Source organism: Myotis davidii, unplaced genomic scaffold (genome assembly GCF_000327345.1).
Source record: "Myotis davidii unplaced genomic scaffold, ASM32734v1 scaffold135, whole genome shotgun sequence".
Lineage (NCBI taxonomy): Eukaryota > Metazoa > Chordata > Mammalia > Chiroptera > Vespertilionidae > Myotis > Myotis davidii.
In genome coordinates, this window is record NW_006289813.1 from 1314983 (window position 1) to 1327178 (window position 12196).

A 12196-nucleotide genomic window follows, 5' to 3' on the forward strand; every position below is an offset into this window, starting at 1 on the left:
GGGAGACTATAGAGACAGCAACTTTCATTAACCAAAAGAGCAAGCGAGTAGTTTCAGAAATATTTAGTAGGCAATAATTGAAATTTCAAACCATCACATACGTTTCAAAACAACCTTTATTCTGTTTGAGGCCCTAATACAATGCATTACAGCAACTTAAAACAACAAGACATAGCTCCATTAAATCTATAGCTTGAACCAAGTGTCAAGGAGGCACACTCCCCCCGCCCCCCACCCAGGTTGCCTTGTAAAGGCAAAAGTACAACAGACCATCACATCCTCCCTCTCGTCAAAAGACCAACATTATTTTAACAATGTCATATAAACAGATTTGTAAAAACATCGAACAGACCGTAGCTTTAAAAAATACACACATATAAATGATTTTTTGTTTTTGTTTTTTTAATAGCAGCATCCTGGGTAGCTAATGCTATCTCATGGTGACAAGTTTAATGTTAAGTTAGATAGTGTTTCCAATTTTGTTCCCTCCCCACTCACACTAGTATTTTATGTAACTAGATGTTTAAAAAATAAGAATTTGGCATTTTGGAACTTTGTCTCATGTGAGGCATTGTGCTTTTAAACTGCCCCTTTCTTAAGTGACCCTGAACTCAGATTTCAGGGTCTGCTTTCCAGCTGACTTGGATACCATGCATAGCAAAAGCACAGTTGTTAAAACCAGCAGAATTTTTCTCCCAGTAAGGAACATCAGTAGGACTTCCCAAACACATTACTAGTTCATAACCAGCTACATGACAAAGCAATAGGTTCCCTATAGTGACAGCTCACATACACACATTTTGACTTGACACACTGAAAACAAGGATTTCCAAATTAAGCGAGACCAGCTTCCCAAAAGGAGTTAACTTTTAAACACGGGGGGAAAAAAAAACGCCAAAGAATTATGAACTTCTCACTTCACTTGCAAACAATTTTCACCTTTGTAAGACAAAACAAATTCACAGGAAAAAAAAAACCCCACCCATACACATATACAAGAATTGTACTAGACATTTGCTTGTTTGCACTTGAACTCAACTGTGGTTCTGTTTTGGCTGAAAGGTGTACTGAAAACACAGTCCATGCACATATACATATATACAGATATCAAGGGCCATGAAGTTTTCAGATGTTGCAAACACATGCTTTTTGCCTTTTCTCACGGTTATAATATTTCTCGTGTCTAATGTCAGGTCCTAGTGCTCCCCCATAGCCCCGTCACAGCCTCTCTGAAGCCTAGTTCCTGGCTTTATTTTTAGGACGCTATCTTGGGTAGGGGAATCAATGCATGGCTAAGGAAATGTCTCACAGCACCTCTGCTGTCTCCATTCATACCTGTGAGCCACTGCGACGATGTTGTTGGATGCCTGTCTGAAGGAACCCAGAGAGCCCTGCTGGTCAAACATCTGGAAGGACATAGGTGGTGGGCATGCTACACACAGTCAAGAAGGCACCTGGCAGAGGGGTGACATCACAGGTGTGTAACTCACTGTGATATGGAGTGAGGAATCCTGCCTTTGCAGTGCAAAGAAAATCTATTGTTTGTGCTTGTGAGGTGCAAAAATAAGGCAGATGCCTACTACCAACCATGTCATCTTGCAAAATGTTGAAGCAAAAACACTAACAAAACTATGAAATGTACTGTTAATGAAACATTCCATTTCAGATCTTATATTTTGGAAATTAAATGAAAATTATTTATACTTAATAGCATACATGGATGTGCTACCAAAAAAAAAAAAAAAAAAAAACAAGAACAAAACCAGGCTTGTTTACAAGCTACTATTAACTAATTGTTAAACCTCTGTGAGACATGGAAGGATAGTTTAAACCAGACACCCAGACTCAAACCAGGAGAATCGTCAGTTGTCTGGAGATGAGAGGGAGGTGGTCAGATCAGTACAGTCAAGTCTCAGGCTGACAGTCTGGCTGTCAGGCTGACTATTGCTCTTGATATGAGTAGCTTCATGAAAAAAGGACCAAAAAAAAAAAAAAAATACATTCTACAGTTAAGTCAGCTGCTAGACAGATTCTTTCAAAAGAATTTTTAAAGGAACAACATTAAGAAAACCAAGCTCCCTCACCCCAATATTTGAAGGAGAGAGAAATAAAGGTATGAAATTGTAAGATTCCATCTTAATCTACCAGCATAGTTGACTATGGTTATAATTATCCTTTATTCCTCCCGATACATGCACAATTTCCACGGAACAGAAAGGCTTTTTGCGTATGTGAATCAGGGAGACTTCTCACTCATGCCCCGAATTGCAAAGATGACTCTAACACCCCTTCCTTTTCCCCACAGTGAAGTATAACACATGCAATTATTTGGATGAATGAGAAGGACTGTTATTACGATTCCTGAAATGGCCATGACTTTAACGAGTTCCACACAGCCCAGAGCAGTAGCAGTTACCATCATGCCTCTTTGCTTTATGGTCTAAGGTGAATGGGAAGCTAGGAAAATAACAAACAGCCGGATAAAAATCTTTTCTCAAATCATGTTTTCCCCAAAATGAATGTTTGTTGGTTGTAACAGTAGTCTAATGTTAAAAAGAGACATTTTCTAAGTGTAGCAATTTAACCTTGAAATCAGTGTTCCGAACGAGGGTCAGAACTAGAACATCTGACCAGCTGAGCCGCACTGTTAAGAGTCGTAGCAGATGTGTAATTGTCATAGTTGGTAATAACTAGCAGATGAGAGTGGGAAAGGCTGAAGTATAAGCAACTTCCCTCTGCAGTTACCTACTTTTTCTCTAATCATGAGAAAGAGAAAGTGCATTCCACCCCCACCCCCCACCTGTACAACCTTTCGCTATATCCCTCCTCCCCAGATTCAGGAAGTTCACAATTCTTTATGAAACAAACATTGCCAGGTACCGTATTTTAAGAGTTTTGAAACAACATTGTCGAACTCCGCGATACTTTTGTCATATTCATATATCTTTCTCTTTTTTATTGAATAAAGCAGCTTTGAAGCTTATCAGGCACTGCCCAACAAAACATTTAGTCCAAAAAATCTGTTAGGAACTTTTTAACCTTGGACTAATAGCCAAGTACTCTGTACAAGAAAAACTGTAAAATATTTCATAGTTTTAATTCTGAAGCCTTTTTAAAAAACTGGCATCCTGTACATTTCTTCTTAAAAAAAAAAAAGTAAAAGAATAAACAAAATGAATATTAACACAAAAATCAGGAACAACAGTATTTTCAAGCAACAAAAATTGGGGCAGGGGAAGCTTATTCTGAACGTACATTTAAAACTGAGATAACAACTTAATGAAAATTAGGAATTGCATAGCGCTGTGAATTTAGCCTTCAGCAAAACAAAACAGAAGCTATTTGGTATTGATACAAATCCATCTATTTGATAGTTAGTCATCCAATATTATGTACATATTTTATATACTAAATGTCACTTGAAGTCCTGTTTTCCAAGTTCCGTTTTTCCATTGGTAGGTTTTGTTGAAAAGTTTAAACAAAACGCTTTCTGGCACTTTGCTGCAACAGAATTTCCTCTGAACACATGTGAGGTGACGTTCGCCCCAAAGTGTCCCTTGTGAGTGGAAGTGCCTTTCTGCTACATATCGTTCATTTGTTAGGAAATGGAATAATCCACAGTGCGAAGTGTCTGGGTCCACCGTGCACAGCAACACCAGGCTAAACCAGGCTGGACCACGCGCTCCCAGGCCAGGGCTCCACAGCCCTGTGCATCCTCGGTCTCCAAGGTCCCAACTTTGAGCTGGTAAAGCTTCAGAAAGCATTAACGAGCACCATGGTGAAGGCCTCTTTGTCCCTGCACGCAGAGATTTTTGCATTTATTTTTCTCTGTGTTGTGGTGGCTTTAAATTAAACCAAAAAAAAAAAAAAAGGAAAGGAAGGTTAAGCACTCCAGATTAGCAACGTCTGGTCATCGCACAGTGCTGGCTGCATGTCTTCCCCTACTGCTTTCTTTTTGTCGAAAGCTCCAGTCCCATCTGAAGACGTGGTCTCCGCAGCTCAATTCACAGGTCAGGCTGGAGAGGAGCCCTGTGCTTTCCAGAGGCCTCGGGTGGTTGAACATCAGGAGGAGGACCGGAGGGCACGCTTCATCGCCTCTGCTGTGCATATACCGGGTAGGCTAGTGTGACGTTGAGGGAGTCGTTGTGCTGCACGAGGGAGGTGTGTTGGTAATGTAGCACCAGTTCTTTGAGGGAGCTGTACAGGTTATAGGGCTCGGCAAAGCCATAGCCGGTTGCGGTTTTGTTTATGACACAATGCTTTACCTCGCCGTCCACCCTAGAGAGGAGAGAGAACACATGCATTGTGACCTTGACCGGGACAAACCGGGACGCAGCTAGGCATTTTTAACAAAATCATCATCAAAAAGTACACGTGACACAGGCCAGGGCCCACGTGGGCAACTGTCCCAGGTGAACTGCCAGACTCGTGGCTTCGCCACCTACGTACTGGCTGAGTGACTTGGGTACGGAACCCAGCTTCACTGAGCCGCTCGCTGTATTTTCATCTTTAAAATGGTGTAAGAGGAACGTGATAGTAATATGTGTCACCAGGTGGCTTTGAGAAATGAGATGATGTGCACGATGTGCTTGGTAGAATGCCTGGAATGCAGCGAGCACGCAACAAGTGGGAGCCGCCGGCCATCAGCGCCGCTGTGTGACCAGAGGTGTGACTAGTTATTAATAGGATCCCTTCTCTCAGGCTGGCTTTCAAGTGTCTACGTGTCCCTCCATCTTGGCACTTACGCAGAGCTCTTCTCACACCTCCTTCCTATAGGACGTCTCCGTAAATGAGAGAGCTTGCAGAGTAGGATGTGCTTTTTAGGGCAAGCAAACTCTAACATGGGCCAAATAAACGAGCCATGCAGCCTGCGGGCCCCGAGTCTGACATGCTTGTTTTAGAGCCTCGCACTCTGAAATGACGCCAGTGACCCAAAAAACTCACTGTCCATTCAAAGTGCTCCCTGGACTATTAAGAAATCAACAGAAAGAAAATATGCCAGGGGACAAACATGTCTTCTGGGTGTAATTGCCTCAAGGACAGTTCCTGATGGGGACCTTTCACCTGTGTGTGGTGCTCTTATGTGAGTTACCTCAGACTCTATACTAGCCTCGAGGCAAACATTGCCATTTACGTTTTTAAAAAAGACTTACAGTAGTTCCTGAATTGGTACCCAAACAAAGTAGGTTTCTTTCTACTAGACTCTACCGACAGGCAGACTTTAAATATCATGCCTGTTTTATTCCCTTGTCTACACTGTGTGCCATAAGATTCTTCCAGGTTAGAACGTTTCACCTCCCTGCCCATGGCTGGCGGAATGAACCCCCCTTCAGGAGACAGGAGACGTGGGCGGGAGATACGTACACTACAGAGCAGGCGTAGCAGCCCTGTTTACTGCTTTCCCGGACCAGGAAAGTGCCGTCTCGCTTCCCTCGTAGTAGGTTCTCAGCCTTGTTTCGGTTGCTGCTTCCGACATTCCAGGTCTTCTCGTCATGGTGGGGCAGATCCTCATCATCCTCCACCAGCGAATATTGGCTGAGGAGGGAAGGGAGGAGGTTCCTAAGTGAGGTGCATGGAGCCACAAGCCTACCCTCACCTCTTCTACCTCGGTTCTGCCCCTCCTACAAGCAGGCCAGACCAGCGATCACCGGTCTGACTCAACCAGCCCTCCCTCTCGTCTAGGGAGGGGAGCCTTCTAGGTAACTTCCCTGGCCAAAGAAAGAGTCAGTATTAAGCTCAGGTACCTGGGCAGAGAGGAAGGTATTAAACAATCCTGTTTGTCCAGTTTAGATCAGGAAATTGATGGTCTAGGAGGATTGCCAGCTTTCAAATAATTAAAACAAAACATAAGCTTCAAAAACATACTAAGCCTAATTCTGTCCTTTTTTTAAATTGTTCCAAAAATATGTTGGGACATCATTGTGGACACAGTGTTGGAATGGGGGGGGGGGGGTGTCCTGTATCTTCCCTTCCTAAACTCTCCCTTTAAAATATTCTGGATAATGAGACTGAGTTTATACATTTTCTCCTACAAGATGTTCCAAACTCAGTAAAATTCCTCACTTGTTCTCTAAATAAGGCAAGTCATGCATTTTCCTAAAATGAAAAAAATACACCCTGCTGCCTCCATCTGTGGTAACGACTTACTCTTCAGTGTTTTCATTGCCCAACCACTCGTTCAACTTCTTCTGCCGAACACCTTTCTGAGTCAACCACCTGAAAAAGGATTTCAGAGAGAAAACGCATTCAGAACTTAGCCTTAATTTTAGCCGCTGGCAGTCACTCCCTGGCGGGTCCCGTGCCCACCACTTACATCAAGTACTGGTCTCTTGTCTTTCTCAGTTGGATGAGGTCGGGCTTAATGCTGTTCATGCGCTTGTCAATCTCCCGATACTCAGCTGCCTGTTTCTTCAAGTCTTCCTCCAGTCTTCTTCTGCTGTCCACAATTTCACTGATCCGAGACTTCAACTTTTCATAATTATGCATAATCCTGCAGGCAAGAGAAACGCACCTGTGATCACCCGAGTTCATCATGAAGGTATCCCCCAGTTTATATGAAAAGGCTCCCTGTGGAGCCCCAGCCATTTTCCTAAGGCAAGGAATGCTTTGCTTCCCCTTCCCGTGGTTTTCTAAATATGCACAGCACAGAAAGCAAGATCATTTTTAAGCAGTTTAAGAATATCCTGGTTATCTCTAGCAGAACAAAGGAACACTCCTCTGACCAACCTTTGTATTTCTTTCTCATTGCCTTCACGTTTAAACTTTTCTATGTACTCTTTACTGTAGCGCTCCTGTGTTTGGCACTGTTCTTCAAATATTTTTATGGTTTCATTAAATGCTTCAATAGCTGTTCTTTTCATTTGGATTTCCTGCAACACAATATTAGTAAGACCATGTCACACCTTTGGTAGAACAGGTGATTTCTTATTGTGAGACTCCCATTATGATTATCTAGAACGTTAAGTACTTTGTTAGCAAGGTGGAACTCTAATTCATAGAATCACTAAAACACTATCACAAAGGCACACACTTCCTTTGGGAATTATCCCAGTCCATGGAAAACGACTACCTGACAGTTTCCTAAGTTTTCATCTTGGTTAAAATCATGCCACTTTATCAGCAATTCATGACATCCATCTTGCCCTTTACTCCCCCTGCCGGTCCCGATGGTTAAATCCCTATTTCTGATATTAGCCAAGTTCCACAAGTCTGTGGACCTTCCAATCTAAAAATAATTCTTCCGTCAAGAATGGTGTCAAATCAACTTAAAACTCACAGTAACCTCTTCCTTTCTCTTGTAAACTTACTATTCTGATACTTACAGGCTTCATTTACAAATAGAGATACAATGAATAAATTACTAGAATAATCCACAATGATTCACAAACAAATGAGCTCTCAACCTCACTGTGCTGTAAAAACTCAACCTTTTTATTCTGTTTTTGAAGCTGACTAATATGCGTTAGGTTTTAATAACTAACACTTCTAAAATTATAATGTGATTTTCACAGAAAACTCACCTGGGAAGTACGGGTATAGTCCTCATATAATCTATCATATTCCCGACTTTTTTCTTGAAATTGAGTGTTATATTCATGTAATTTTTTTCCTACAGCTTCAATATTATCTTCTTTGACAACTTGATCCTAGAAGGATTAGAGAGAGCAGAAGAAAAAGCAATTCAATGGATAAGGTATGTAATCAATTAAGAACTATTTAACCAAATATCTGACGTGGAAAAATCCTTAGAGTATTTTATTGAACTACTCTGAAATTGTAATTTTGTGATTACAAGTACAAAGCTTTTCAAATTTCATTACATGCAATTCATCTGCTTCTACGTGTTTCTAAGCACTGAAAGTACCTTATTTAAATGACATTAACGATGTGAGCATTTGATTACCTGCTGGTATTTGGATACGGGATAGAGTAGCTTCACGTCCAGCTTGGGATTGTACTGAGCTAGAGATTCATTCCGGTAGTGGTTTATTAATTCAACCACAGAGTTGAAGGTTAATGGGTCCGAGAAGCCGTATTTCCCATCTCGGTGAAATATTTTGATTAATTTGTTATTTCCTCCTTTCCTGTAAATACAATATGAATGTAATGGCATACAATTTCCTTTAAAGAAATGTGTTTTAATGTCAACTTGAACCACCCCGGCTTTACCTCCATTCCCTGACTCACCTTAGTGTAAGAGTATAATCTCCATGCATTTTAGTAGATGCATCTCGTACCAAAAAGGTCCCGTCAGCTGTATCTCGGAGTTTTTCATTCACTTCCTCCCTGATGTGAAAAGAACACAAGACAGGGCTTACCTCAAGGATTTAGTGATTATCTAATTTTTAGAGCAATTTTATGTCCACAGCAAAACTGAGCAGAAAGTACAGAAAAAGCCTCTAACACCCTTCCCCTATAGATTTATACTTATTAATTACATTTTCAAAGCTCAGCAATTTATTCTTATATAAAAAATGTTAGAAACTCCATCTCATTATAAACAGGTGCATGGGAGTTAAAAAAAAACACAAAACCTACTTTCACTGTCCATATAACTGTGGTACACGTTTTTATTTTTTAACCAAAGATGCTAACAAATCAGCAAATCATGATCCCAAAAAGGTTTCCTCCCCATCCCTCCCCGCTTAAAAACAAAAAGCTAAGAATAAAAATGCCACTTTATTGTATTGTGTGTGAGATAATCGTATGAATTCTTAGAGTTCTGCGTGACAGGAGTGCCTGCACGCTGCCTTGGGCAGGGCCACTCGTCCCGGTGCCTCCCTGACATCTGTCAATAATCGAACTTCTCAGTGTGTAATTTCCGGTGGCACCAGCACCCACAGCTCTCCAGCGTCTCAGTGACTTCTCTGGTAGCCTTTGGAAGGGAATCCAGTATGCTTCAATGCTTATATTGGATGATATCCCAAAAATGGAACTTAGCAAGCTGGTGCTTTTCTTTCTCTTACCCTAAAACTCCCTATCGCTAGTGAAAACTAAGCGTTTCTGTGGCCTTACCTCGAGATATCTCCCCAGTACCACTCAGCATCTTGTAAGGACATATTGTTATTCATACCGTTGTTGGCCACAGTAGTAGGTTTTGGTGGTTTAGGAGGCAGTGCTGTAGATTAAGGAGAAAGGAAAAAGTTGTTTGCAACCCCAAACTAACATTTTAAAACAGACCTAATTTCTTTGGATGAAAGTAGAGTGTGACATACAGCAATAATTCAGAATTCCATGAAACATGCAAGATTGTTTTCTTCTAAAAAAAAAAATCAGAAATCTTTCAGAGTACAGCTCAAAGAGAAAAGAAACTGAAGAAAACAGCTTGGAGATTAATAAATGTGGATTTCAGAGTAAATCCAGAGTTGTGCCATTTTCTACTTCTAGGTTCTAGTTATATTCAAGTTGCATGCCTGGTCAAATCCAGCTGAAGTCAGAAACCATGCATGCACAGTGAGCAGGAGGAATCACATGGGTTGGCTTTAATTTCCTCCTATTTAATTAAGAGAGACAAATTTGGCTTCTGCCCTCCACAAATGCTGGTGTGGTAGAGGCTCACCTACAGCAATATGTTTTCAGAGGAGAGTTAGTATATTTCAGGCACTGTTCTGCCAAAAGCCACTCTAAGAAACTCATCCCTGACCTAAATCTCTTTAGTGTTAATTTTTTATTGGAGAAATTGCCCTCTCTATATGTCAGCTGATTAAAAACTATATTCCTCTTTCTCAATGTCAAATCAATATTCATATACCAATTGGTGACAAATGAAAGGCTGTGGTATTTCTGAAATTTCTCCATTGGGAAATGGGCTAATAACATAGGGATAAAATAAGTTAGAAAGCACAATAAACCCAGGATTTTTTTTAGCTAAATTCTAAGTCATAAGTTTTAAAGCACAGTTACGATTTTAATTTATGTAAAATTATTTCAGAAGTCTATCAAAAGACTATGTGATAAAGACTAGGACTAAGGAATGGACAGCCAAGTTCTTTTCTCTTTATAGTATCCTAATGTAGTATCTTAAGACAGGAGGCAAAATCTCAAAATTTGATTTAGAATAGTTTCCGGTCACCTAGAACTGAGTTGCAATCATTGCTACATTTTACATGCTTTCTAAAGTACCAAGTGCTATCCCCACAAAGTATCACACTGTTCTCCTCCATTGGCAACAGAGAAAAGCAGCACAAAGGAGACATCAATTCAATTACAGGAACGCTATACAACAATATAACCCAAAAAGCAAAAGATCTTAACAAAAGACACCAGTGAAAAACGGGCATTCCATTCATATCCATTCAAGTAAGAATAAGCATTTACCACATACAATCTGATCTGCCTGCTTCCACAGGCTATGATCAAATGAATTATTATTAAATTAGAACAAATTAATAAAAATAGAAATCTAAAGAGGCTCTATTACAGACTTGTCCAAAAAAAAAAAAAAAGCCACAAAATTAACTAGCTTTCTACAAGAATACTGCAGTATTACCTGGCGGATCCATTTCTATATAAAACATCAAGTCTGTGCCACAATTTATATCTGTCTGAGCATATTCTAAATCCAGGTCTTCCATATTCCAAACAGTGTTGTACATTTGTGCGAGAGTTTCCTTGGCTGAGCTCAGTTATAAGAAAAGAGTCCGGCCTTCTTTGTAATGGTGTCTTGGAATTCATTTTAAAACCTATAAGGGGCTGCACTGTAACCTATTACATCACACAGCCCAGCCAATCAAGTCAGAAAAATGTCACCAGACCACTCCTGCTTCATTATTTCTCTTCTGTATCAGCCTTAGCACAACCCCAACCTCACTAAGCTACATTTAATAGAACTGCAACGTATACATGCTCATCGTTTCCAAAAGCTGTTTAATTTGACTGTTCTCCTCCAGCAGTGAGTTTTCTAATTCCCTTTTTATTACTCCTTGCAGCTTGGTACGCTCCGCTCTTGGCAGGGTGACAAAAGCTGATATGCTGCAGCACGTAGCTTTTTTCCCCTAGTGCATCTGGGTTTTTAGATAGCCCGATCACTCCTTGGTTTAAAAATCTTACAAATGCATGAAAACGGTATATTTAAGGTATATTTTACAGTCCTTAAATACCTCCCATATGTATTAAAAGCAGAAAGGACTCTGGATATTTAATCTCAGTCCTACGTAAAAACTCAAACACTGTCACAAGTGTACCACATTAGAAAGCTCAAGTACAAGGAAATACATAGGCAAGCTCTCCTCCTCGACCAAACATTGCCAAGTCAAAACTACACTTTATGGACTAACGCTGGAAATTCTTAACAGGAATGAAGAGGTCTGTTAGCAGAAATAATCAACAGAACTGTCAACATCATTAATGAGAATTTTAATGTTCCTGCCTAACAAGACTGGTCAAGGTAAGTAAGCTGTCTTCCAAATAGAAAGAGGCCGTACATATCAGAATGCAGAGGGGGAGAGCTGTCTTGGCAAAGTATTCTCACCGGTGAACCCATCCTGGGATTTATTGTGTTAATACTGCTTGGGTGGGCGTGGGGATGATGTAATCACTTTTTGGGGAGGTGGGGGTGGAGACAGGGCTTTTATCTCCTCTACCTCAAATGCCTCACACCGGGGAGGACTATTACTGTTCCTTCTGAGCAGTACTTAATGTAAAGACATCAATTCCCCTATAAGCCTAATTATTAATCTTTTTTTCTTTAAAGGTGTTCTCTATATAATCCTGCTGCTCTTACTGGAGCCTAAGGTACATTCCCCTGAAGACATGGTCTCTCTTTGCAATAGGATGAGAGGGAAGGAAGAAGGGGGGTGGGGGAAGCCCTCACCCCATGTAAATGTGGCTGATTTAAAAAACTACAGTGGGCTCTGTGATCTACATAGTATTTGTGTGATTAAAGAGCACAGAAGCCCTAAAAATTTACTCTTAGAGTAAATTCTAGCAACGTTGGCATCATAAACTATATGAAAGAGCAGAGCAAAGGCAGGCCATTCTCTGAGCACTATTCACTTGAATCCCTTCTCTAGTTTATAATTCATCTTCTCATTAACCATGAAGGCAGACTGAGCCTAAAAACCCTCCCACTCACTTTTCTATTTGCCTAAGAGCTTAAGTAAACCTAAACTCAAGTAAAAGTGGCGGTGGTGGTGCCCTCAAATAAGAGTCAGAAAGAAATCTCTTGGTTTAATAAAAACAGTGAAAACAGTGATAC

At 40.6% G+C, this 12196-nt stretch overlaps 1 protein-coding gene and 1 long non-coding RNA gene across 5 annotated transcripts in view; one reads left to right on the forward strand and one right to left on the reverse strand.

The window, feature by feature from the left end:
* Positions 1–101: 101 nt before the first annotated feature.
* PIK3R1 (phosphoinositide-3-kinase regulatory subunit 1) overlaps positions 102–12196 on the reverse strand; it is a 73451-nt gene continuing 61356 nt past the window's right edge. For 2 of the 3 annotated variants that reach the window (XM_006762397.2, XM_006762399.2), the window contains 9 exons: positions 9016–9118; positions 8188–8286; positions 7904–8084; positions 7521–7646; positions 6727–6869; positions 6314–6490; positions 6148–6216; positions 5365–5535; positions 102–4278 (listed from right to left, as the gene is read on the reverse strand). In XM_006762397.2, coding sequence (XP_006762460.1) covers positions 4089–4278; positions 5365–5535; positions 6148–6216; positions 6314–6490; positions 6727–6869; positions 7521–7646; positions 7904–8084; positions 8188–8286; positions 9016–9118 — 1259 coding nt within the window. In that variant the 3' untranslated portion in view covers positions 102–4088. Of the gene's footprint in view, positions 4279–5364; positions 5536–6147; positions 6217–6313; positions 6491–6726; positions 6870–7520; positions 7647–7903; positions 8085–8187; positions 8287–9015; positions 9119–10489; positions 10695–12196 lie in introns of those variants that run through there. The other variant, XM_006762398.2, reaches the window with a different exon arrangement.
* The window catches only part of LOC107182873, an 8703-nt gene continuing 7325 nt past the window's right edge, over positions 10819–12196 (forward strand). For both annotated transcript variants that reach the window (XR_001513634.1, XR_001513633.1), the window contains exons 1-2: positions 10819–10891; positions 11295–11386. This is a non-coding gene — a long non-coding RNA (uncharacterized LOC107182873). The remainder of the gene's footprint in view (positions 10892–11294; positions 11387–12196) is intronic.